At 43.0% G+C, this 26,294-nt stretch overlaps 2 protein-coding genes across 6 annotated transcripts; one reads left to right on the top strand and one right to left on the bottom strand.

Annotated features, from left to right (window-relative positions):
• Nucleotides 1-604: 604 nt before the first annotated feature.
• zgc:91944 (uncharacterized protein LOC436941 homolog) lies at nt 605-20,260 on the bottom strand. 5 transcript variants are annotated; one of them, XM_040020453.1, is made up of 11 exons: nt 19,918-20,259; nt 18,875-18,986; nt 16,796-17,225; nt 16,438-16,523; nt 14,661-14,771; nt 13,223-13,441; nt 7,999-8,155; nt 4,886-4,968; nt 3,828-3,923; nt 3,574-3,689; nt 605-2,487 (listed from the first exon to the last, which is right to left on the bottom strand). In XM_040020453.1, exons 2-11 carry the CDS (start codon nt 18,954-18,956, stop codon nt 2,341-2,343), a joined length of 1,527 nt encoding a protein of 508 aa, XP_039876387.1. In that variant the 5' UTR covers nt 18,957-18,986; nt 19,918-20,259; the 3' UTR covers nt 605-2,340. The 5 variants fall into 5 exon arrangements, with proteins under 5 accessions (XP_039876387.1, XP_039876385.1, XP_039876389.1 ...); XM_040020451.1 differs by having other exon boundaries at nt 3,574-3,692; nt 19,918-20,254; XM_040020455.1 differs by lacking the exon at nt 13,223-13,441 and having other exon boundaries at nt 19,918-20,260.
• Nucleotides 20,261-22,384: 2,124 nt separating this feature from the next.
• On the top strand, nt 22,385-25,011 carry LOC120726684 (gap junction beta-4 protein-like). Its single transcript, XM_040020458.1, has 2 exons — nt 22,385-23,714; nt 23,804-25,011. Exons 1-2 carry the CDS (start codon nt 23,179-23,181, stop codon nt 24,078-24,080), a joined length of 813 nt encoding a protein of 270 aa, XP_039876392.1. The 5' UTR covers nt 22,385-23,178; the 3' UTR covers nt 24,081-25,011.
• The last annotated feature ends 1,283 nt before the right edge of the window (nt 25,012-26,294 follow it).

The raw sequence follows: 26,294 nt of genomic DNA, 5'->3' as shown, positions 1-26,294 counted from the left end.
CATGCAGGAACAAGATTATATTTGGAGATATTCGCTCTTGATGTAACACAAAAAAATGATCATGAACTCAAAATCATGAGTTCATGAACATCGTGAACTGTTTTTTTGTATCTCATTATGATGACATAACTTTGGTAAGCCCTACCAGATAACTACACATAACTAAAAATCTACTAACACAGCTTTGTATGATTCTTAGTTCATAAATAATCTCTGCTGATCTTATATCGGCCTTAGCGCCGCCTGTCTGAAAGCAGACATTTTAGCTGCTTTCCCTTTTAGCTCAGCTTCCTTTCGACTGGCTCCCTCTCAGGAAAAGGTTTTACAGCAGGTCGGAGGTGCTTGTGTGCTCATGAGCAGAGCTGTGCACCTAAAATGACCATATTAAGGTCCTCATCATACCAAGCCCACAGTAGAAGTAACTTTCTTAAACCACACGTTTAGAGGAATCTGAAGCCAGAGCTTTTGCCTGACGGGGGTTACTCACGCCTACAGCAACCTCATCATTTGAAACATTAGCTGTAATATAACAGTATAAATATAAAAAAAGAAATAAGGAAAACCCTAACCTAACATTACATCCTTTGAAATAAATGAAGACATATTCCACTGGTTGTGTACAATTTTATTATCGTTACTGGTTTCCCTTGTCAGATAAAAGCAGAGAGATAGAGAGGAGCATTATAATCATAATGGCGTGCAGCTTTCCTGTCCAAAGCTGGACGAGGGAACTGTCTGAGGTGAGAATACATTATCAACACAGGGCAAACCCCAGCGCCATAAAAGCTACATGACACTGTCCATATCATAAACAGTCACAATGAGGGCTGCTGTCGAAGCTTCGTGACACTAAACCCGTCGTGCACGCCTGTCACACAGGAACTCTGAGGTAAGCTTGAGTTGGCTAGTGTTGTACTGAGCAAATAAACCTATCTATTGTATAGCTATAGTGTTGTGACCATCACTTCCTGGTTTCTCTACCGTGGCATAGCTTTGGCATTAGGAGGTAAAATGGTAGCCGCCCCCACCCGCAATTTGAGAACATGAGTTTTTGTTCATTATATGAACATCGAGGAGGTAACTTCCAAGGCCTTAGGCCAGTGAATATATGAGGGATTATGTAATGCAAAGTTCAGCTATTCATATTTCAAGTCTGACAAATAAGTTTCTATATACTGCTAATGGACTGAAAGGAAAGCACCCATAGGTGTGGGATTTTTTTTCTGGGTTATGTACATGTCGGAGAGCTCCTCGAACACAACTCCGGTAAGATTCACTCCGAAGTGCAGCTTTGCAGCCTGAGAAATTTACAAGCTCGAGCTTTAGCTTATCCCAATAGAAAGTGAGGGTAACTTGTAGCATTTATGTTGTCGCACAATGATTTTTGATCACATTTGTTTTAGCGTTCTTTCAAACGATAAAAAAGAAACAAGAAAAAAAAAACTGAGTAGACTTTATGTTTCTAGTCTAGCTTCACTGGCTGAGGTTGGAGACAGCAGCATTAAATATAAGAAGACAGATAGTGTGATACTTAGTCCTAGGCATGTCTGGCTAATATCAAAAGGTATAAATAACACTTCCTGTTTCGGTTAAACAGTTAAGACGAAGAAAACGAAGCACACGTTAAGACACGAAAGAAACCTGGTGCAACTCTTCACCGCCTTTATCCACGATTTTTGGGATTACCTGAGATTCCGGTTGTCCCTCAGGGCTTTTGATGGCAACAGCACTCCTTGATTGATCGACTGATTGAATCAATCGATTGACTGATTGAGGTTGCAGTCTTACGGATCAGATGGAGGGGGGGGGGGGAAGAGGTCAAGACGTTCAAGAAAACAGAGGGCGTTTGTTTCGCCGCACGCTAGATCCTTGATGTCGCGCTTTATCCCCACCACCCCAACACACCCGACCTGCAGGCTCAGCACATTCCCGTCACCACAGTCCATCAAACAGCCACCCTTTAAAAAACAAAGCTCAAAGAAGGCATGGAGCACAAAAACAGAAAACGCTTAGCTTAAAATAGGCGAGGTATCACTTACATGATTCTCCCTCTAAGGAATTTAGGCTTTTTAATACCATCTTGGAATGCACTATATATATTGATATATATATTTAGATATTTATATACTGTATATTGCCGTTAATATAAGCAGGATTACTGTTGATAAATACAGTGGCCTCCTTACCATCTGAGGCACCTCAGCGAGCTTCCGCACCCTCCTCCCTTTCATATTTGGGTGACTCAGGCCCGAAAAGGCCCTGCATTGGTGGAGCAGGAGACACTTAATGTTTCCTTATTTCATCTGATTAAAATTCGAACACAGACGTGCCCGACTTCAGTCACTCTTCATCCACGCTCTCCCTTTTTGAATCCTCTTCTTTCTGTTCCAGAACCTGAGGGCGGGGGCTCGGCAAGGCTGCCACCTCCGTAGAAGCAAGCGAGGCGGGATCCTGTTGGTCGACAATCCTCTGGGAAGACGTGTCTTCCTGTGGATGCATAAGCAAAACAGTTGGGACTTTAGTGTCCCTTTTATTAGATATCACTTCATAAAGTGGGTCCCTTTTCTCTCGTATAGCAGCTCAGGCCCTCTTGTCAGTCTTAAGGCAGCAGTTTGGGCTTGGGCAGCTTGTTAAGGGCAGTGAAGCGGCTGTGGAAGTGCTGCATACTGTGTTTATGCCTTGCCTGCTGTGACCAGCTAACAGCTGGCCCCAGCTTCTGCTCTGGCCCCAGTGACTTCCTGCAATTTGTACAGTTTAGTAAACTCTGGCTGCTACACTGTGTCTGCACAGAAGGCGTAGCGTGTTAGCAGAGCAGCAGCAGCTCCGTGTTTGTTCACACTGAAGGCGTTCGAAAATGTGTGAAAAATGCACCGTTTTCTTAGCTTAAAGTGTAAGCAGGTACGGCATCACTAGGATTCTTGTGGTCTCAGTATTGCTTTTACAATTCAGCCTCGTGAATATTGTTCATGATGACCGTCGCCGCTCTGTGCTTTTAGTGGAAAAGATGTAAATTCACTGTTCAAAAAATAAATTAATTAATAAATGAAAATTTGTCTCAATGGGAAAAACATTATGCTGAATATCTGTACTACTATGGGCTGAGTAATGTATTAGCTAACCCTTAACCCTGTAGAACACCTCTGGGACAGACTGTCCAGGAGTTCAGTGATGCTCTGGTCCAGATCTGGAAGGAGACCCCCAGAACACCACCTGTCATTTCACTGGGACCATGCCCCGATGTTTTAGGCATGCATACAACCACAGGGGGGCCACACAAACTACTGCGCACCATTTAGAGTTGCTGCAATGAAATTTGGGTAAAATGGACTAACCTGCTACATCATTTTCTACATTTGGGGGGCTTGTTTGAACTCAGCCCTCTGATTGCATACATGTCCAGCATGATTACAGATCTGATGCATTTTCAAAGTGTTCCTTTAATTTTCTGAGCAGTGCGACATGGAGCATCAACGCGAGCAGTTTTACCCGGCCTATACGTGTTCCTGCTAGTTATTTGTTCTGGCCTCTCCTTGGGTAGAATATGGTCATGTAATTAAGTCCGTGTTTACTTACTTGCTCTGAGAATCGATGAGTCACCTGATCCGTGAACTCCTGCATCTCTCCTTCCTCCCCATTCGAGTGGCAGCTTGGACTTGGTACCTCGATCCCATGGCTTTCCAAAATGGCAGCTTCTGGTTGGGTCAGATGAGGAAGCAGAAGTGAGATAAATATAATGTGTAGAAAATGTGCATATAAATTAATTAACAGCAGAAGCTAACATTTCCAAAAGCCTTAATCTGTCGTTCCTATGTTTCCATCTTCCTCACCTATATTCGCTCTCCTCTTCATCTCCTTCCGACGATTGGCGAACCAGTTGTAAACCTTCAGCGCCGTCACACGCTCAAACTCTGACAGCTTACAGCCTGAAGGTTGAAACAAACCAAACATACAAAACAGTTAAATGTGCAAATCCTAAGGATTTTATTTTGCAATTCCAGGCGCTGCTTACACATCCTGTTTCTCTGCCTGCAGGCTGGCTATGTTGTTAACATGACAGTCCAAAATGTCCTTCAGCTGCCCCTGCAGGAGGTCTCGTTTCCAACTTACCTACTCCCACTCTGGACTGAAGCATCCAACAGTTACCAGCCTACTGTTGGTACTGGTTCAAGTGGCTCTCCAGTGGATCCATCAGTGGATCTTTAGAGCAGAATAACAATGTGGAGTTAGAGTCTGTCTGAAGTAGGAGAGACTCACTTGGAAAGGCAGCTGAGTGACGCGGAGGACCGCCACAACAGCAGCCTGTGAATCTGCAGGTAGAGAACCTCAAAAGTAAGACAGAATTTGGCTAACTGGAGCTAAACTGGAACTGAAAGTTTCAAAGAATGAGTCTACGGAGTTTGTGGATTTTAAAGATGCTGCAGAGTGATTGAAGCAAAACAAGCGACCAGCACTGGAAAGTCGAACGCAGTTACAGAGCAACAGCTTCCAGATGAGCGACCTTTAGCGACGACTGATGAGAGCGAATTAAACTGTTGACATATGACCATCAGCTTCGAAGCAGCTTCAGAATTCAGGAGTGGTGAAGCAGTTCTGTGATGAGGAAAAACATCTCCAGAAGGTTCGAACGGTCCAATCAGAAACTCCAGGAAAAAGCTAAAGCTCTTGCTCACTTGCTTTCTCCAACAGCGTTTATGAATGATGTGCATGACAGAAAAGCAGCAGGTGTTCCCGTTCGATAAGCTGTAGGTGGCATTTTAACTAAAAAAAAAAAAGACTAATAATGATGAACGTCAGCGACTAATCACCTGTCAGCTGACATCAATTCAGCAAGATGTATTTTCAGAACTCAGAAAAGTGCGCTTTACTGACGAACCCCTCTTGCTACCTGGTTTCTGGATGACGGAGTTGCAGGCGTTGGCGATCTCCTCCCGCTTCGCCTCATCTGGATACTGGTTCTCCATGAAGAAGCTGGAAGACATGAAGAGCCGCTCTGTTGGCAAAGAGCTCAATCACGCAGGCGTCATGGGCATTTATTAGTTGACGCGCAGCGCCGGTCTGAGCCGAGCTAGTTACGCCCTAATTTTACACCTCATCAACTTTTCAGGCTTTTGCATTAAGCGGCAGGAGAGTTAAGGACAATGTTTACACAGTGAGAGAGCAGCGGGGAGGGTTCACGCCGTGAAGGGACAGATTAACGAACCGATTAAGCAGATTCATTTTAAGCTTTCAACATTCAAAACTCTAACCCCGTAAATACAACTATTTATTTCTTTTTCTTTGCAAATTTGTGTTACTCATCTCTTTCCTTTTCCTGTCTGTCTAACAGTGAAAAAGAATCATTATTTCACATTAAAAAAAACCACAGGGATCAATTTCTCCCAGCTCTCCTATCCTTTCACCTCCCTCCCTCCCTCACACACATCATCTTCACCTCTACTGTATCGTCCTTGGATCTGAACTAGCTCATAAGGATCAGCACTGCAGTAGAATTGCGTAATCCCGGGGTACTGCTGGTGAGTGTTGTCTGTGTGCTCTTATTACTTTGAGTGCCCAGACTGCACCCTATACTTACAGCAACCATTTAATAGAGAAATCAATTGCACACAGCGGGCACCGTGCTCCTCTTTCTCAGCATCCGTCTAGGTTACTGAGAAGACTGTCTGGGACAAATACGTACCAGGGAAGCAGGGTCACAGCAGCCTTAATGAAAAATGACATCATAAACTGAGCCGGTTCTGCTCGCCACTGAGAGCAGGAAGCCGCGGCAAAGAAGCCATAAAGGACACAAATACTGGAAAGGTTTATAATGCTGACCATTAGCTTAAGCGACGCTGCGCTTCTGCTCCAAGAACTCGAGCACAGATGTGCTCCGAGTCATCTAAAGTGTTCTGCCGATCTCGGCTGCTTTCTATGAGCTTTTTTTTACTTCAGAGCGGCACATAAACTTTATCTAAGCACAACATGTGACCACGGGAATTTTCCAGTCATTGTTTAAGGGGCTGCAGATGTTTATGGTGACAATTTAGGATCCATCCAGAGTTATTCTAATTATGTAGTTTGACCTTAGGTTTGTAAGTTTCACTATTTGTTTTGGTCACTGCACTTATGAAGACGGGACAGCTGTCAGTGGAAATATTTCGGAACAACAGAACAGACACAGTACTAACCCTAGTTAGGCGGGTTGTGGCAAATTTTAATTTTGGAAATTTACAAAATCATTTGAGCGGTTTTATTTTGTTTTGTTTTTTTTCCAAAGGCCATTTTTAGTTCATATAAAATGTTTTGTCCCACCTGGTTTTAGATTTGAATTTAGTTTTAGTTTACTGTAATAACCTCGGTCCTATGAAGCAGTGCGTGACTAACTGAATTTGAATTTCAGCTAAGTTAACTATGAAAACAAGACAACCAGGATAAAACAGTGACTTTTCATTTTCTTTAACCAAAGCTCAAATTATATCTTGTGTCCTATATAAAGCACACCCCTTCCCCATCGGTGCCCCTCCCTCAAAAGCCAAACTCACTTGCTCTTTCGTTGAGCTACAGCCAAGACCAGTCAAGACCAGATTACAAAGGGTATCTGTCAGAGGTGAGGACCTACAGACGGTGGTAAAACAAACTATAAGCCTGACAGATGGTCTGCAGTAATGCTGAGATTATATTGCTCTGTCATGGTGAACAGAGGGCTGAAGGTGAAGTTGTCAATTTACTGGTGGCTACATTCATACTTTCAGCTATAGCAAGGAGTTGTGGGCAGGGACTAAAAGACTGAGATTCTGGATGCAAGTGAAATGAACTTCCTCTGAAGGGTATTGGGTCACACACTCCTGTGGACCTCACCCTATCCTTTAGTGATAGAGAAGCTTGGTCACTCTGAAGGGCTCAGAGTAGAACCACCACTCCTCCACATCGAAGAGCCAGGTGAGGTGGCTCAAGACCCAGGATCCATGATGCTGGATAAATTATGTCTCTTTGTTGGCTTGGAAACATCTCTGTGTCCCTCCCATCCTTGAAGAAGTGGCTGGGGGGAGGGAGGTCTAGGTCTGGGTGTGACTAGTTGACCAGATGATTAATCTTTGCTCGTTCAGTATCATTTATTCTGTTAACATTTTGATATTCATTGTCTGTAAATTTTTGTGTCCTAAATATTATGCAGCCATCTGCCATCAGATGGCGCTGCAGTCCCGACACTGTTGTAGAAAAACGCCACAAGGCTCTTCATCTAAACCTGATCTTTTTGTTGAGCATATTATTATTAGTGTTCTAAACGCGACATAATGACATTGCAGATATAAGCAGTGGAAATCTGCTTTATCTTAAGGGTGGCTGGCCTCTCCATAACAGAGGATGAGGAGTTCGGCCATTTGGGAGAGGCTCAGACTAGAGCTGTTACTCCTTGGCACCAAAGGAGCCTGTTGAGGTGGTCACCTCCTGGATGAGGTGTCCTACCTGGAGGAGACCCAGGGGTAGACCCAGGACACGCTGGAGAGATTACTCTCTCAGCTGGCCTGGTACGCCCCAGTGTTTCGTAGGATAAGCTGGAGGAGGCCGCTCTGCTCAGGCGTGACCCAGCCCCAGACAAGTCGAAGAAAATGTACTGATGGATAATAATGAGACTTGAACATCTTTTCAGTAACATATTTTCATATCATATTCAACATGAGCTGTTCTTTTTTTCCTTCTTCTTAATTTTCATTTTAATGTATAAAATGCCATATTCATAATCCATGATGTGAGGTGCCACATAGTTAAGCAGCATTTAAAGTATGATTGAAGAATGTGATTAATGATTTCAAATGTCTTTGACAGTTTTTGACATCTGAGTGTTTATTAGTTTCACATTAGTTTGCTAGTCTAATATTTTTGTCACCAGGAACATCCCTAGTCTGAAAATCTCTGCTTAAAGTGCTACTCCAACAATCCAAACCTGATACACGACAGAAAATAAAGCTGAATGGAAAACCATAAGCCAAGTCTAAATTAGTGCTAAACCTTCCTCACCTCTCCATAATTGATTGGCATTCCTTTCTCCAGGTGAAACGGCTTCCTCTGCGCAGCCTCAGTGGACCGCCCACTATCCCTGCTCTGTCGCCTGTCATGATCCCCGTCCTCCAGTCAGGCTCCTCCTTCACCAAAGAACGCATTGATAAGGTAGCACCTGTCGAAGGGAGAGCATGCAACTTCACTTTCCAAGACCAGACCTTTACAAAGGGCGTTGCTGTGTCCTTCAATATGTTTTTCTTTATAGCGGAAGGTTTGACATCGTCTTATCCGATGTGTAACACCTTTTGGCATTTAAAAACTGAGGTTTAGTCATTTTTGTTCATTTTATCATGTTTTTGTCCCTCCAGACACAACCCATTAAAATTATTATTATTTCAGTCTTCTGAAATAACTTTTTTCACTCTGATGAAGTCATCTCTTGACCCAGCTGTCTTAGCTAATTATAGGCCAATCTCCAACCCTCCTTTCATATCAAAAATCCTGAAAGACTAGTTGTCAAACAGTTAACAGATCTGTTAGATCTGTTAACTGTTTCAGAGTTTCAGGTTTCAGAGCTCATCACAGCACAGAAACAGCTTTAGTGAAGGTTACAAATGATCTTCTTATGGCCTCTGACAGTGGACTCATCTCTGTGCTTGTCCTGCTAGACCTTAGTGCAGCGTTCGATACTGTTGACCATAATATCCTATTAGAGCGATTAGAACATGCTGTAGGTATTACAGGTACTGCACTGCAGTGGTTTGTATCATATCTATCTAATAGACTCCAGTTTGTGCATGTAAATGGAGAGTCCTCTTCACACACTGAGGTTAATTATGGAGTTCCACAGGGTTCAGTGCTAGGACCACTTCTGTTTTTCATTATACATGCTTCCCTTAGGCAGCATCATTAGAAGACATAGCATACATTTTCCCTGCTATGCAGATGACACCCAGCTCTATCTGTCCATGAAGCCAGATAACACACACCAATTAGTTAAACTGCAGGAATGTCTTAAAGACATAAAGACCTGGATGGCCGCTAACTTTCTGCTTCTTAATTCAGATAAAACTGAGGTTATTTTACTCGGCCCTGAAAATCTTAGAAATATGGTATCTAAGCAGATTCTTACTCTGGATGGCATTACCTTGGCCTCCAGTAATGCTGTGAGGAACCTTGGAGTCATCTTTGACCAGGATATTTCCTTCAATGCACATATTAAACATATTAAACGTTCTTCCATTTGTGCAACATCTCTAAAGTTAGAAATATCCTGTCTCAGAGTGACGCTGAAAAACTAGTTCATGCATTTATTACTTCCAGGCTGGACTACTGCAATTCATTATTATCAGGATGTCCAAAAAATTCACTGAAAAGCCTTCAGCTAATCCAAAATGCTGCAGCAAGAGTCCTGACAGGGACTAGAAAGAGAGAGCATATTTCTCCTGTTTTGGCTTCCCTTCATTGGCTTCCTGTTAAATCCAGAATTGAATTCAAAATCCTGCTCCTCACATACAAGGTCTTAAATAATCAGGCCCCATCTTATCTTAATGACCTTGTAGTACCATATCACCCTATTAGAGCACTTTGCTCTCGCACTGCAGGCCTACTTGTTGTTCCTAGAGTATTTAAAAGTAGAATGGGAGGGAGAGCCTTCAGTTTTCAGGCCCCTCTTCTGTGGAACCAGCTTCCAGTTTGGATTCGGGAGACAGACACTATCTCTACTTTTAAGATTAGGCTTAAAACTTTCCTTTTTGCTAAAGCATATAGTTAGGGCTGGACCAGGTGACCCTGAATCCTCCCTTAGTTATGCTGCAATAGACGTAGGCTGCTGGGGGATTCCCATGATGCATTGAGTATTTCTTCTTCAGTCAGCTTTTTCACTCACTATGTGTTAACAGACCTCTCTGCACTGAATCATACTTGTTATTAGGTTCTGTTTCTCTCTCACACCATGTCTTTATCCTGTTTTCCTTCCAGTTGCGGCAGATGGCCCCGCCCCTCCCTGAGCTGGTTCCGGAGGTTTCTTCCTGTTAAAAGGGAGTTTTTCCTTCCCACTGTCGCCAAAGTGCTTGCTCATAGGGGGTCATATGATTGTTGGGTTTTTCTCTGTATGTATTATTGTAGGGTCTTTAACCTACAGTATAAAGTGCCTTGAGGCAACGGTTGTTGTGATTTGGCGCTGTATAAATAAAACTAAATTAAACTGATGCACAAGGTAACAGTGCTCATGTAGCCTCGGTGCATATTTTAGCACATACAGTCAGGGAAAAAATTATTTGAACCCCTGCTGATCTTGTAAGTTTGCCCACTAACAAATAACTGATCAGCCTATAATTTCAATGGTAAGTTTACTTGAACAGTGAGAGACAGAACGATAACAAAATAAATGCATTTCAAAAAAGTTATCAATTAATTTACATTTTCATGAAGGATAGGTATTTTATCCCCTATAAATCAGTAAGATTTCTGGCTCCCAGGTGTATTTTATACAGGTAAAGCTGACAATGACAGCCTTTTCAACTTGCTACTAGGGATGGGTACCGGTATCCGGTGCCATTATGGCACCGTTCTGACATAAACAGTAACCAGACCGAAAAGCAGCGCACATTTCGGTTCTTTATTTCGGTGCTTTTTTTTCCTGAGATGTCATACACTTTGGATTCTAGCCAATCATTTTACCTTTCCAAGGATAGTCGGCGGGCCCAGGTACGTGCGTTCCTTTAAAGCAGAGCTGCAGATTAAAAATGCCCAAGGCGAAGTGGTCAAAGTCTGGCTGTACTTCACAGCAAAAGATGCAAACTCAGCAGCCTGCAACAAGTGCTTTAAGGTGATACTGTGCAAAGGAGGTAACACCTCGAATCTGATGAAACACCTGGCAGCATAGCGTTTTTTTTAAAGCCGAGAAATGCACCGTATTTGATAGCTTGCTGCCAGACCTCACACAGAGCAGCACATCTACTGCGGGTGTGGTGCCTGTTATCGGACCCGGAGTTAGCAACATCCCCCAAGAACCTGAAGAGTAGAGTCCTGGCCCCTAGCCCTGCCAGTGTAGCAGAAATGATGACGGGTGATGATGGCAGCAGCAGCCGTTCTTCTCTGCGTGAGTAGCTTAATGTTGTTCGTGTGTAATTTACGTTGAGTAGGCTAACCACGTTATTACATTAATGCATGTAAGGTGAACTAGCAAACACCATCGTAGTTACATGCGGCTGTCTTCTTGTTTGATAGAGTGATACCATATATGCCCTATAGCTGCAGAAAAGGCTAACATTGAAATCTTTTTCCAAAAAAAAAAAAAAAAAAAAAAAAAAACAGCTAAACATGAGAGGTTTTAGGACAAAGTTTGTGTTTTCCATTGTTTATTAAGCACCAGTTCCAACCAAAGGTGGTATGTTGTATGAACAGAAAAGGCTAACTTGGTTATCATTTTGCAGATAAAAAGAAACTGCTAAAAAATAAAAACATAAGAAGTTTTTGGACAAAGTTTGTGTTTTCCATTCTTTAAGCACCGGTTCTAGCATCGGTTCTAGCACGTTTAAGCACCGGCACAGTTTCAAAAGTACCGGTTTGGCACCGGTATTGGATAAAACCTAAACGATACCCAACCCTACTTGTTTCTTGTATAAAAGAAGAGAAGAGAAGAGCTTTCCTAGGATGTCAGTGACAAGAATTTGGACCTACACAAGGCTGGAATGGGCTACAAGACCATCGCCAAGCAGCTCGGTGAGTGTCCACAAGGCCCCACCGGCTCAAGGAGGCAGATGTACAGGCCCGTTTGAAGTATGCCACTGAACATCTCAATGACTCAGAGAAGGACTGGGAGAAAGTGTTGTGGTCAGATGAGACCAAAATCTCTTTGGCATCAACTCAACTCACCATGTTTGGAGGAGGAGGAATGCTGCCTGTGACTCCAAGAACACCATCCCCAGGGTCAAACATGGAGGTGGAAACATTATGCTTTGGGGGTGTTTTTCTGCCAAGGGGACAGTACAACCAAACTGCATCAAAGGGAGGATGGATGAGGCCATGTACCGTCAAATCTTGGGTGAGAACCTCCTTCCCTCAGTCAGGGCATTAAAAACAGGTAATGGGTGGGTATTCCAGCATGCCAATGATCCAAAACACACAGCCAAGGCAACAAAGAATTTGCTGAAGAAGACGTATATTGAGGTCTTGGAGTGGCCTAGTCAATCTCCAGACCTTAATCCTATAGAAAATCTGTGGAGGGAGCTGAAGGTTCAAGTTGCCAAAAATCAGCCACGAAACATTAATAACTGGGAGAGGATCTGCAAAGAGGAGTGGGACAAAATCCCCTCTGCGTGAAAAACGTGTGGCCAACTACAAGACACGTCTGACCTCTGTAATTGCCAACAAAGGTTTTGCCACCAGGTGCTAAAGTATGTTTTGCAAAGGGATCAAATACTTTTCTGAAATGCATTTGAATGGATTTTTTTGTTTAAAAACAAACAAACAAAAAAACTCTGATATGATGCCCTGTCCTAAACAGTCCTAAACAGAAGGCGTTTGTAGTGGTCAAGTAAAGTCAAGTCTTATTCTTTTCAGATCACATTCATGTCTCAGGTTTTTAAAGGACATGATATCAACACAATTTGCATGACACAGACTTTGAATCTTTTCAAAAGCTTTTAAAAGCTCAAAGTTTAAACTATGTTTAGTATCTGATTGTGAATGTGAAGAATTTGGGGTACCAATCACAGTGCATGTGGGATTTTATGTCAAACCCTATCAGAACTTTTTACCATCTGTACTTTGACTAAGCGAGCTTTATGAAAACACTGTCACAGAAAGGTTGACACGAATGGAACAGAAAGGGAGTCTTAAACAGAGAGTAAGAAACTCACTTCTAGATAAACGTGTGAACAACCTCTCGCATGAGAGGTGAAACATCTTTAAGAAACTTAAAGAAGTCCATTCACTTTTCTTTCCAAGTTCCTTAGATTATCATGACCTGGATGACTCAGAACACACAGAGACAACTACATTAAACCACACCCACTCGCTATAATGGTGAGCTGGATATGAAACGTCTGGAGCCATTTCTTTTTAGCATTAGAAATCTAAGTTTAGGAGCCATCTGAGACTGCTGTAAAACCCCGTGCTGACAAAGCAGGTCCAGGCTGATCAGCATGCAGACCCACTGTGGTGCATGTGTCTCCTGTGGCAAGCTGCTGATGCCAAGGAGGGCGGGGTGGGGGTGCGCGAGTAAGGGCGCAGTTACCTGGCTGGGCTTGGGCAGCTGCGGCTGCAGCAGTGTACCACGGCAGCAAGTGCATCAGCAGCTCTCTCTGCCTGCTCCACGATGGGTTGGGGTTGAGGTTGGTGTTGGGATTGGGGAGGATGTTGGGGAGGCTGCCGCTTGCCCCTGCTACCGTCCCGTCTCTGTCCCCTCCCCTGGCCCTGGGACTCACGCTGTGCTGGCTTTCACTCCACCTCAGCCCTTCAGTCGGGACAAAACCAATAGTCAGGCAGGCCACCGCCACGGGACACAGACACCAGCTGTGGCAACAACTGGAGGCTGATAGTTTGCATCTATGTCTCTGGATTAAGTGACACACTCCTGCAGACGTGCCTTGAAATGGTAACTTTATCAACAAATACACGCGCTGTAATTTCAGTGGATTGGCCGATCAGGAATCAATTTCACAGACAACACTGCTTCTTTACAGATTCATGGAGGGCAGGTCAATAAGAGCTCATGTAAGAAGCAAAGCGCCGTGGCCACTTTGGCTCAGAAACATTGCAGACAAAGTAGTTATTGTTAGTATCACTGTTAATAGCTTGTTTGTTAGCCATGTGGGAATGAAAACCAGCACCAGAGTACCTCCAGCGTCAGGGCTGGGAACTACAGAGGAGCTAAAGCGAAGCCTGAGTGGGACGATGTGGGAGGGGGGGAAATAATAAAGCATTAAGATGAAAGGAGACAGCAGGGACGGCAGATGGTCCATCAGCGGCTTTGTTTATTTCACACACTAACAATGTAAAGATGGACTTTTTGACATGATTTGGTGCGGGAGCATGCTGTTTGACAATAATCAATAAAAGCAGGGAGCATCTTGAGTTGACGCCCGTTTGTCGTGCCGTCGCCGTTTTAATGCTTGCCGAATTTGCATCTCAGGACGAGGCGAGGTCAGCGCTGACCCGAGCTGTTACTCTAGCCTGCGCAGAGAAGCCGGATTCGCCCGCTAAAGTTTCATTTCCCAACCAGAAGCCTTAACGTTATCGATTAGAATCTCCTGTGACGGGACTACCTTTAGCTGAAAATATAGATTTGTCTCGTGTCCTTTCTCGACCTCGCAGCCATTGTGGACCAGGTTGGGGTTAAGCGGGAGGAATTAAAGGTGGGCGGGTTTACCATGCGGGAGAATGGTGGGCGGGTAAAGTGGAGGAGGAGGAGGAGAGGTGGATGGGGAAGGGTTAGCAAGCGGTGGTTCGCATTCAAGACACACAAGACATATTATCCCTTTCTAACACGAGCCTTCTGCTATCTAATCTGCAGGGTAATCTTTCATCATTAACCTGACATTCAACCTTGAGGCACTGATCTGTACCTTCTCATAATTAATCCAAAATCCATTATTCCTGGGAGGATCTGTGTCCCGCTCCTCTCCTCTGTAAAAGTTACATGTTACGCTTGTACCTCTTGGCCTGCGTCTCACCTGGGTTGTTCCTCTCCAGCAGGTACCAGCGGTAGAAAGCTCTGCGCTTGGAGTCGCTCATCTCCAGGCCCTGCTGCAGCAGCCACTGAGAAATGTAGCTCTGGCTGATGCCTGCGTGCGGGAGGTGACACACGTTATTTTAACAGGTTGAGGACAATGATTTATGTCGTGGCGCACCATCGGCGGCGGCGCTGCTGGAGAGATCGGCTGCGTTCCAGCTCTGGAATACTCCTGTTCAGCTAATGAAGCCATCCCCCGACATCGATACTTTAATTAAGGACGTGATGTAGTGCAATCCATTTTCAAGGAAGGAGTAGAAGTTTACTGACATGAACCTGCTGCTACTGCAAACACACATAATACAGCTGGCATTAGCTGAAGCCCATTAAAAGGCTCTTTAAAATCTTTCTGACTCTGTGTGCTTATTTTTCCTTTTCTTGGTATTAAAAGTCAGACTGTGCTCAGGTACTCAACTGTATTCAGGCTTTGAAAGCAAGTCCAGTTACCAGTTAGGCGCCTACACGACAGTACAGTGAATCTCTCTGAACTTTGTTAGACAAAGCAGTTAATTTAAACACTTTAATCGCAATATTTTCTCAAGTTTTTTACCAACTCGATGGCCCTAAAATGACCACCAAGACCAGGAAATTCTGTGTTTTAGGATCTTTATTGGAGATATAAGCTACAACATTAACTTAGCCCACTAATGGAAACCTGACGTATCTGAGGGGTAGTTTATGGTTAGGTTTTAACAGAATGTGTGAAACTCATGTCTAAGCATCTGTGATGGCGTGGAATTTCCCCCATTTAGTGACCGATCGCAAATAGATGTGGAAACCACTTCCAATCGCAAGGTGATTGCACAGGTTGGCTGATAGGAGGCAAGTCTTTTCCAAACAGTCTTGACTCAGACTGCTGAAAGTTTGCAAATAGTTGCCGTCTCATTTATAAAAGCAGAGAGATTGTCAATACATTGACATTAACCTGAATCAGTCTACACTGATAAGTGCAATTTGTCTCTTTGCAGTAGGGGACTCGACTCAACTGGTTGCCAGCTGGTTATATTACTATAACAGCAAGGTTGCTATGCACCTAAATAATTTTTCAGTTAAATCCTCGTATTGCAGCAACTATGTCACTATTTATATAGGTTTCTGAATTTCTGAGTCTATGATGTTCAACTAGTGAAAACCGGAGTTTCCACTAGTTCATTACAACTGATCATGATTGCATGTTGCAGACATGCTCTCCATCTTTAAAACCACCAAAAGCAACGCGGCCACAATTTCATTGCACACAGTAATGTTGCTTTGTTTGCGTGGTCTCCTAACGGTCTCAAACTATCAACAAATTTAATCCAACAGGGAGTTAACAACAAAACAAGAGCAGCTTGGAGAGATTTCACAACTTTAACAGCTTTAAGTTTGCAGTAGTTTCAGTAGTATCAATACTCCGCATCAGCAGATGCCTGAAGCCAAGGTTCAAGTATTGAATAGAAACTGGCGAAAGTGGGATGGGAGCATCTGTGAGCTAGTTACACTTCATTTTGCAGTTTAAAAAAAAGAAACGAGTGAATGAGTTGGCAGAGAGAATAAGAACAAAAAGCCTGAAAGCAGCTTTTCATTTGTTCAATACAGAATCGTTTGGTTTAGCATTTTGTTTGAATTAAATCAAGACAGCAAAAGTTCAACTCTAATTAAATGCTGAGCCCCCCCTGTGTTTCTCACTGCACGATCAACAGTTTAATGATCGGGGATGTCACAGCAAAGCAGAGTACCTGTAACTTGGCCCACGATTGCCTGAGAGATTCTGCGGTTGTTCAGGAAAGTTTTAATCTCTTCTTTCACCAGGTTGCTGTCTCTCCTGCGAAAGCAACAAAAGGCCCCATCACTGCCAGAAGAACCATTACACGGTGGTTAAAACACCAGCCTTTGCTCCGACTAACCTTATTCACTGCTGCTTCTCCTTTTTCAGCCATCCCTGAGCACCTGACCTGAATTAACTGCATGTAAATTCTGAAGAATAAGCCTTCGCCTCTGGGAATAGTAGCTGTCATTATCTGATGTTATAATAGTCTCTCTACTATTCCTTTGGTCTCTCTTGCACCACAATCCTCCCGTTCTCCCTCTCCTTACCTCATGTACTCCTCCACCTTTTCCTCCAGGTCCCAATCCTCCTCCCCCATCATGTCGTAGCTGAAAGACCGCTGAACTGCCACAGTGGGAGGATAGAGGGGTGGGGGAGAGGCCTCGAAGCTGTTGCTTGGGGACAGCGCGGCGCCGTCCAGGCCGGAGGTCTGCGTGGTTGCTGAGGCCAGGGAGAGCGAGGAGGCGGAGGATGATGACGACGAGGACGGGGCTGGGGCAGCAGTAGCGGGGGCGTTGTTGGAAGGGGCCGGGTGAGAGTCACAGTGGGACGGGCGGTGATCGGGGTCCAGCCTCTCCAGGGACTCCAAAGCGTGGATGATCTGAGGTTTGGTCATGCCGGACAGGCGCAGGCGCTGCAGGAGGTCAATCTGCTCGATGGTGTAGCGGGGCTCCACCTCACAGCACTCCATTCTGGCATCTAGAGTAAATGAGCCGGGTTTATCGAGGTGAAACCAATGAGACACAAGACCAAATCTGTGAATGAGTCTGAACCACTCATCAACCTATTAATACACCCGAGAGCAGCACGGACGGGCTGATTTCTCACCAGATAAACAGCACCACGAGACTTCACAGTGTTACCAAGACATAAACGGCTATATTTATCCCCACTCAACACATTCACAGACCTTAAATAGAGATAATATGTTGCAGACTTTTTCAGAACCTGCAGAGAAATGATCAAAGGAATATTAATAGATGAGAAAGGCACACGCAGCAGGATTCAAGCACTTTGAAGGAGTTTATTTATAATGACACTTTAAATGCAAATCTGATCCAAGTATTTTGGTAACGTTAATACTCGAAAAAACCCAAATAACTTTGAGTGAAAACATGACGAGGTTATAAAAAAACTGCACTTAGAGAACAGAGCACTCCGCACTGTTCTCCTGCGAGGAACCCTTTGGGTCATTCAAAAAAAAAAAAGTTTTGGCCACCTTTCAAATGCTTGGCAACACTGCACTTAGGCTAACCTTGCTCCATTTGTCCTGGGTGGAATTAAAGTAAGATCACCCTGGCATACGTAACCTAACATCAGGTCCCACCTCGGCTGAGTCATATCCATCCTTTTAGGGTTTTTATTTTTAAAGTCCCGCAAGTCTGCAGGGAGCCTTATCCTAGTATTCACCAATGACTAAGATGCACTAAAAAGTAAAGATCACATTAAACTTTTTTTTTTTTTAAAGAATTGCAGGAATTTGACATGACCTTGCTAACATGAAAAGCATGGTTATTCAGAGATGGGGCATCAGGTAGCATTAGCCCCCCTCAAATTTGATTTTCTATGATGATCAGTGCCACTAGATGTTAGTACAGATAGGACCAGTGGCAGACATAACTCAGTGCATTTACTCAAGTACTTTAGGGAAGTACAGCAGTGGAAGGAAGGGCATATGGCGAAAAAACTGTGCCAAATAAAATATATGGATCACTGCACTGTGGCGACACCTCTGGAAATAAGGTAGCAGCATTAAGTATGTTTAATGCACTTAAGTACTTCTAAAGTAGGTTTTGCATGTATTCTAAAATATCTGTCTCCTTAATATGAAGCTGTATTTTTGAATCTACAGTAACTAACATTAGCCTCCAGCTGTAGATGATTTTAATCTTGCATGAAAGTCTGCATGAGTACTTTCACTTGAAGTGCATTAAGTACATTATGATGATAAAACTTTTGCACTTTCACCTAAGCAGGATGATACATTTATACACCCTGCTCTGTTCTTGGATGACAAAAATCTACTGGAATAATTTCTTCCACTTTTGCATAACTGTAAATAGTGGATAATGATGCTGCTACAACAAACAGAAAAAGTTCAACTTGTTAAATGTGTTGCAAGACGAGGAAACTTCCAGAACACTGCCGCATGGAAAAAGTTAAGTTGTTGGATTTTTTTTTTTTTTTACAAAACTCTCTGCTTAAAAAGTCAAGCGCTCCCAAAGCAGCGCGCAGTGATTTAACCCCCCACCTTTACCACACACGGATCTCTCTAAGCACAACTGTAACATCCAGATCTCAGCAGCTGGCTGACTTTGACAGTTTCGCTGTCTCGTTGTAGATCTTACCTGATGGAGGTGGTGACACGGACAGGCGCCCCGGGAGTGGTTCAGTGCGTGGGGTCGCAACGGGGACACACCACTGTCGCATGGCTCAGCGAAGTTCAGCTCGGCTGGACCTCTGAGGAGTCACACAGGAGACTTGCTGCAGTGTGTTGCGGTTAAATCGCCTCTATTAGCATCTTGCCAAACCTGCAACAACAGATCACTCCCCTAGCAGCCTGTGCTGGCTAAGCTAGCGCCGTCAACTCCAGTTGGTTCCCCTGAGCACCAACCTCCCATCAACTGCTGCTTAGCTGTCCTGTTAGCCAGAACGAGACTAGAAAGCGGAAGCGATGCTTGCAACCTTCAAAGTAAGACAAACTGGTAGCTCGATAACAATAACCATTTTCACATTATACACAGACAGAATTAAACTGAATTCGGAAGCATATAGCTATTTTATAGCTATTTTCCAAAATGAGTCTATTTTCCACCTCTCTTTCTATCTGGGGCTATTTCCATTTATGTCTCAATGTAATGTTAGGTTTTTACACTTAACTCAGCTGTAAAACGACAGAGTAGTAAACATAAATAAATAAAGTAAAATACTTTTCACATGCCATGTCTTTTCTCAAATTTCATTATCCACTTATACACATAGAAATACAAAGATGAATGTGAAACGCTTAGAAAGTTAAATGTATTCACCTTTTGACCCATTTACTGAAATGACAACTATTATTTTGCTCCAATTATGAGCGCAAATTACACTTTTATTTTGAAAAACTCGGGAAACGATGCTACTTACTCTGGTTACCTTGATAAAACGGTCTGTCTTGTCTCGGCTAACAACTTACCCAAAACTTGCACTTTAAGGGCAATCTGAGCAATGTTTCAAACAAGCAACCGTTTACGAAAAAATCACCGTTCTAGAGTGCTACAGCCAAACATTTTATGTGTTAAGTCGAAGGGCTGGGACCACCGCCAGCTGCTAACGGGTTAGCTCGCCTGCTAGCTAAGTTAGCTGGTGGCTAGCAGCGGATTGTCCCGCCGCGGAGCACCTCTCTTACCTCCCGTTGCTGAAGAGAGACAGCTGCAGCCGGCTGGTCGGACAGGGCAGATAATTAAAAGTGGCAAAAAAAAGTAGCGGTCCACTCAACTCTGCTATAGTAAATAAGTCCTGGGTTGAAGGCGGACGGTTAAGTTAACGAATAGAGGGTGAAGGATGCGGGGTCATGTTGTCTTTCGCTATGCAGTGGGGAAATAGTATATGCAAACGAGAGGAGTCTGTCTCAATTTGTGACCCCTCACCCGACAGTACCGTGAAGGCAGCAAGAATTATCATTATGATTTCCGGTTGTACAGTGCATGCTAGAAAACGTCTACCCTAAATTCAAGCACGGCTGCAGGGCGACATGAAGCCAAAAGTAACATTTTAACTAAAGTGACTGAAAATGTAACGATGCTCGTGCGTACATCTCGCTCAGGCGGCTTTAGCGGCATTTAATGCCCATGATGAAAACATTTCTTCTTTTATTTTGGACAAGTACTTAGGAAATATGTCACTAAATCGGTTTTCCTTGACGCATCACCGCCCAATACATAAGTGGGTCTGTATGCAGACTGTAATAAGCTTCCTCGCAAGCGTTTGCAGAAGAAGCCATATGAACAGGAGGTAAACAACAATTATAATGAGTGGATAAAACGAGAGTGTGGCTGTTCTTGGCTTGGAATACCATGAAATGTACTTAACCATAATATGCATTTGCAAGGAGCATTTACAGCTTTGTGAGGTTGTGCTTCGCAAAGCAGTCAGTGGGAGCCTGTATAGAAAATCAGAAAAATCTATAAAAATTAAATGCAAATATGGACAGAAAAAATTGGGGACAACTTTTTGGTTCTTGGGCATCACCCTGTACTTTAATACAGATGGTATGACTTTAAAAGGTGACTGTGCACAAATGTTTGAAAAAGATTCTGAATTAACTATTTTTGCATAATGTTGGAAAAAGTATTTGACTCTTGTTTCAAGTAAGAATCATAATACTACAATATGAAGGTACATGTTTCCAAGTCCGGCAGTCAAACTCCTTCAGAATCTTTTTTAAATATGGAAATCTTTTTTTTTTTATTGCAGCTATACCAAAAGCCTATAAAATATATCCTCTCATTCAGTGCAAAGAAAGAAATTGATCCTAAACTTTATTTTATTTACAGTATAAAACAGTATAGATAGATAGATAGATAGATAGATAGATAGATAGATGTATATGTATGTAGTTATTGATTGATTACTTGTAGTAAAAAAAAAAAAAGCATTAGTGTTAAAAGAGATCCATTATCACTCAGGGCATCTACATGAAACATGTGTCATTATAATTCATAATAATTAATTAGAATTATAAATTAGAATTACTAAAAACCTATAATGTCATAATATACATTATGTTAGTATAACAGCATGGTGGTTAGCACTGCTGCCGCACAGCAAGAAGGTCCTGAGTTCAATTCCACCATCAGGCTGGGGTCTTTCTGTGTGGAGTTTGCATGTTCTCCCCGTGTTTGCGTGGGTTCCCTGCGTGGGGATAGGTTAATTGGATAATCCACTAGGTGTGAATGTGCGAGTGAATGTGAGTGCGAATGGTTGTCTGTCCCTGTGTGTTGGCCCTGCGACAGACTGGCGACCTGTCCAGGGTGTAACCCGCCTCTCGCCCTATCCAGTGCCCCCTGCGACCCTGAAAAGGATAAGCGGAAGCGAATGGATGGATGTTAGTATAACTATTAATCCACAAATAATAATAATGAGTCAGGTCTTCCTGGGCCTCTCCGTCTGTGTAGGCTGTAGACATAAACACCTTCCTATAGCGTTGTTGTGTCTTTGTACATCAGTACTCTCCAAGAACTGCTGATCTAATCTAATACAGCTGGATTTCATTGTCCAGCTTCACGCAGACACGTACAATGTCATAACCATATTATACAGTCTGTGGTCTAAACCCAAAGGATTACTTGACTCTGGCTGATGTGGTTCTCTATATCCACTCTAAAGTTATTGTGCACTGTAGAGCTGTGGAGCCAGCCAGCAGACCGCCTTAATAGCAAGGGTTGATATACAAAAAGGTTGTTCATCCAGGACCAGCTTCATAGGTTATAAAATTGAGAATAAGGTTATTGTAACTGTGTTGCATTTTGTCCAATCTGACAAGTTTTGTCTTGTGATTGTAACAGATTTTGCAAAAAATAAAATGATTTCACAGAGGTGCTGTGTCTTTTTCTTTATAAAGGTTGTTTTTTCCCTTTTCTATTATGGTAAATGGTCTGTATTTGTATAGCGCTTTTACTTGGTCCTAAGGACCCCAAAGCGCTTTACACTATACACAATCATCCACCCATTCACACACACATTCACACACTGGTGATGGCAAGCTACATTGTAGCCACAGCCACCCTGGGGCGCACTGACAGAGGCGAGGCTGCCGGACACTGGCGCCACCGGGCCCTCTGACCACCACCAGAAGGCAACGGGTGAAGTGTCTTGACCAAATTATAATTTAGCTAAAGAGTGAATCAATATTATATTTTATTATAACCTCTGTTTTCTTTGTATTTTTGCAGGGTCTTTACCTCACAATACAAACCACCTTGAGGAACTGTTGTTGTGATTTAATGCTATACAAATAAAATTGAGTTCCTCATACAGGAAGGATGGGATTATATAAATCACCTGTGATGTTTTGTCTTTGTTTCCAACTTATCCAAGGATAGGATCGTACTGTTTTGGCCACATTTTAAATATATAGTAACGCTAAAGTCAGGAGAAGACAGGTTGGTGTGTTGGTGTGTATAAAAACTTTCCTCAGAAGTGAATACTCATCTGTCTCTTTCTAAGAAACTTCCTGATAGGCAGACTTTTTGTATCTTTTGACACAACCTGGCTCGTTGTATCACATACCTTTCCTTATTTATTCTAAGTCAGGCTAACTGGCTTTCTTTGAATGTAAGACTTGTAGCGTCCAGGATGGTGCAGAGCCTGTGTGAACTAGTGAACTAGTCAAGGTGTGTGTGTGTTTTATCACCAGTTACAGAAGTAACTCTAGCTGAAGAATGGGTCTATGTTTGCTTTGTTCTGTGTACCTCCCTCCCTTTCTGGCTGTGTCAAGAAGGCACAGGCAGGTATTAAGAAACATATTAAAGCACCTTCGTGCTTGACATGCCCAGTTCAGAGTGCGTCCAAGCGAGCTATACCTCAGCAGTGGGTCCCACATTTTGGGATTTTCTTTTTTAGTGCTCTGTTTCTACAATTGGGTTCAACTGAAATCTGAAACAACACCATGAACTGGATCTTCTTGGAGGGTCTCCTCAGTGGGACTAACAAGTACGCCACAAGGTTTGGTCGAATCTGGCTTGCCATTGTCTTCATCTTCAGGCTCTTGGTCTTCTTGGTGGCTTGTGAAAAGGTCTGGGGCGACGAACAAAAGGACTTTGATTGCAACACCCGCCAGCCTGGTTGTCAAAATGTCTGCTATGACCACTACTTCCCCATCTCTTACACCCGACTCTGGGCTCTCCAGCTGATCTTTGTGACTTGTCCATCCCTTCTCGTGACTCTCCACGTTTCCTACAGAAAAGACCGGGAGCGTAAGCACCGGCTAAAGTACGGAGAAGACTGCACACCTCTGTATGATAACACAGGAAAGAAACGAGGGGGTCTCTGGTGGACCTACTTTTTCAGCCTGCTGTTCAAGATAACTGTGGATGGCGTGTTTGTCTTCCTGCTGTTTTACCTCTACGAAGCTGCCTTCTTTCCTCCACTGGTGAAATGCAGAGAAGAGCCATGTCCCAATGTGGTGGACTGCTACATTGCGAGGTAAGGGATACCTTTAAGGTTCTAAATGGCCAAAGATTTCAAACACTCAATCCTACATTATGTTTTATCTCTTACACTCTGTTTTCCAGGCCAACAGAAAAGAAGATATTTACTGTCTTTATGGTGGTGACCAGCTTTGTGTGCATTTTCCTCACTCTTTGTGAGGTGTTATATCTGTGTGGGAAGAGGTTCCGGGAATGCTGCAAAAAAGGACCTCGCTCCATGAGAGACAACTCCTTCATGATGACCAGAGTTCCTCTGAGTGGTAATGAAAACTCAGCCTACAAAGAACCGGTTCTGGAGAAGAGTGTGACCAATGGAGAACCGGGCCAGAAGGGTTCAGCCCCGCCCTACACCATAGCCTGAGCTCATTATGTCCTGAGAGACATAATGAATTTTTAAATATCAGAATCAGAATCATCAGCAAATGCTTACAAACAGATGATGTTGGTTATTTTGAAACCAATTTTACATTTTAACTATTTTATGTTTTTGTTCCCCAACATTGATGTGTTGAGCATGTATGTACTGCTATTTCAATAAACGTTTAATCTGATACTATCAAAATTATTATTTTTTTTTTGGATTTATATGACCATATGTCAAGACTATCTCTCCACTCTACATATTTCACATGTTCAGCAATGTACACTGAGCAAAAATATAAACGCAGCACTTTTGTTTTTGCTCCCATTTTTCATAAGCTGAACTCTAATATCTGAAACATTTTCTACATACACAAAGGACCCATTACTATCAAATATTGTTCACAAATCTGTCTAAATCTGTGTTAGTGAGCACGTCTCCTTTCCCAAGATTATCCCTCCCACCTTGCAGGTGTGGCATGTCAAGGTGCCGATTAGACAGCATGAATATGGCACAGGTGTGCCTTAGACTGCCCACAATAGAAGGCCACTCTGAAATATGCAATTGATCACACAGCACAATGCCACAGATGTCGCAACTTTTGAGGGAGCGTGCAATTAGCGTGCTGACTGCAGGACGTCTACCAGAGCTGTTGCCCGTGAAATGAATGTTCATTTCTCTGCCATAAGCCTTCTTCAAAGGTGTTTCAGAGAATTGGGTGGGGTTGTGGTATGGGAAAGCGTATGTTATGAAAAACGAACACAAGTGTATTTTATTGCTGGCATTTTGAATGCACAGAGATACCGTGTTGAGATCCTGAGGCCCATTGTTGTGCCATTCATCCATGACCATCACCTCATGTTAAAGCATGATAATGCACGGCCCCATATTGCAAGGATCTGTACACAATTCGTGGAAGCTGAAAACATCCCAGTTCTTGCATGGCCAGCATACTCGCCGGACATGTCACCCATTGAGCATGTTTGGGATGTTCTGGATCGACGGATATGACAGCGTGTTCCAATTCCTGCCAATATTCAGCAACTTTGCACAGCTATTGAAGAGGAATAGACCAACCTTCCACAGCCCACAATCAACAACCTGATCAACTCTATGCGAATGAGATGTGTTGCACTGCATGAGGCAAATGGTGGCCACACCAGATACAGACTGGTTTTGCCACATCTATGGCCTCGTGCTGTGTGATCAATTGCATATTTCAGAGTGGCCTTTTTATTGTGGGCAGGCTAAGGCACACCTGTGCAATATTCATGCTGTCTAATCGGCACCTTGACATGCCACACCGGCGAGGTGGGATGGATAATCTCGGCAAAGGAGACGTGCTCACTAACACAGATTTAGACAGATTTGTGAACAATATTTGATAGTAATGGGTCCTTTGTGTATGTAGAAAATGTTTCAGATCTTTGAGTTCAGCTCATGAAAAATGGGAGCAAAAACAAAAGTGCTGCGTTTAAATTTTTGTTCAGTGTAGATCTAGTCTTTCCCCTCAGAGAACCTGGGTTACAATGTAACCAACTGTTATGATTCTCCAATCTACATAACACAAAATTTCTGAACCTGTGCTGAATGAATTAAAGTAAACTGATTTTTTCTTTAACTACACTCAGAAAGAATTAGGATGGACATTATAACTTCTCAACAGTTTATCATTTTTTAGTTATCCACCATGGTTAGACTTTCATTTAAATTCCACCACTTTCTACAGAATGTTTTACCTGTTTGGAACATTCAACAGAAAAATCGTCACGCCAAAATATATAAAAGTTTATTTGAAATGCTGTTCTAGTTTCTGTAAACTTAGCAAGTGGTTAAACCCAACCCAAAGCTGAGACAGATCACTGGTGTTCTGGTTAAGTTCTTGAGACAAATGGCAATGCTGTAAAATGAACTAATAGAGCCAGACTGCTACTACCATTCCATAAGATCTTTTAAAGTAGTCAGCAAAACCACAATGTGATGTATCCACATGACAACTTCATGTGGTAAGTGAAGGGAGTAGCATTAAAAACAAACACTACTCCTACACTAGTTTCGCACCACCTCAGTAAAAACTACATTTGGCATTCCTTCTACGAGCGTCATATCAAAGAACAGATTTGTACTGAGTGTACTTATAAGGTGGTGACTGCTGCACTTCCTAACCTTAGAAAATCAACAAATAAATGCATATACTGTTTAGCGATATCAACT

This window comes from Simochromis diagramma, unplaced genomic scaffold, assembly GCF_900408965.1.
Source record: "Simochromis diagramma unplaced genomic scaffold, fSimDia1.1 OVJJ01000753.1, whole genome shotgun sequence".
In the NCBI taxonomy this organism is placed as follows: Eukaryota; Metazoa; Chordata; class Actinopteri; order Cichliformes; family Cichlidae; genus Simochromis; species Simochromis diagramma.
Note: the sequence above shows the minus strand (reverse complement) of the source record. Positions and strands in the feature narration are given on the sequence as shown.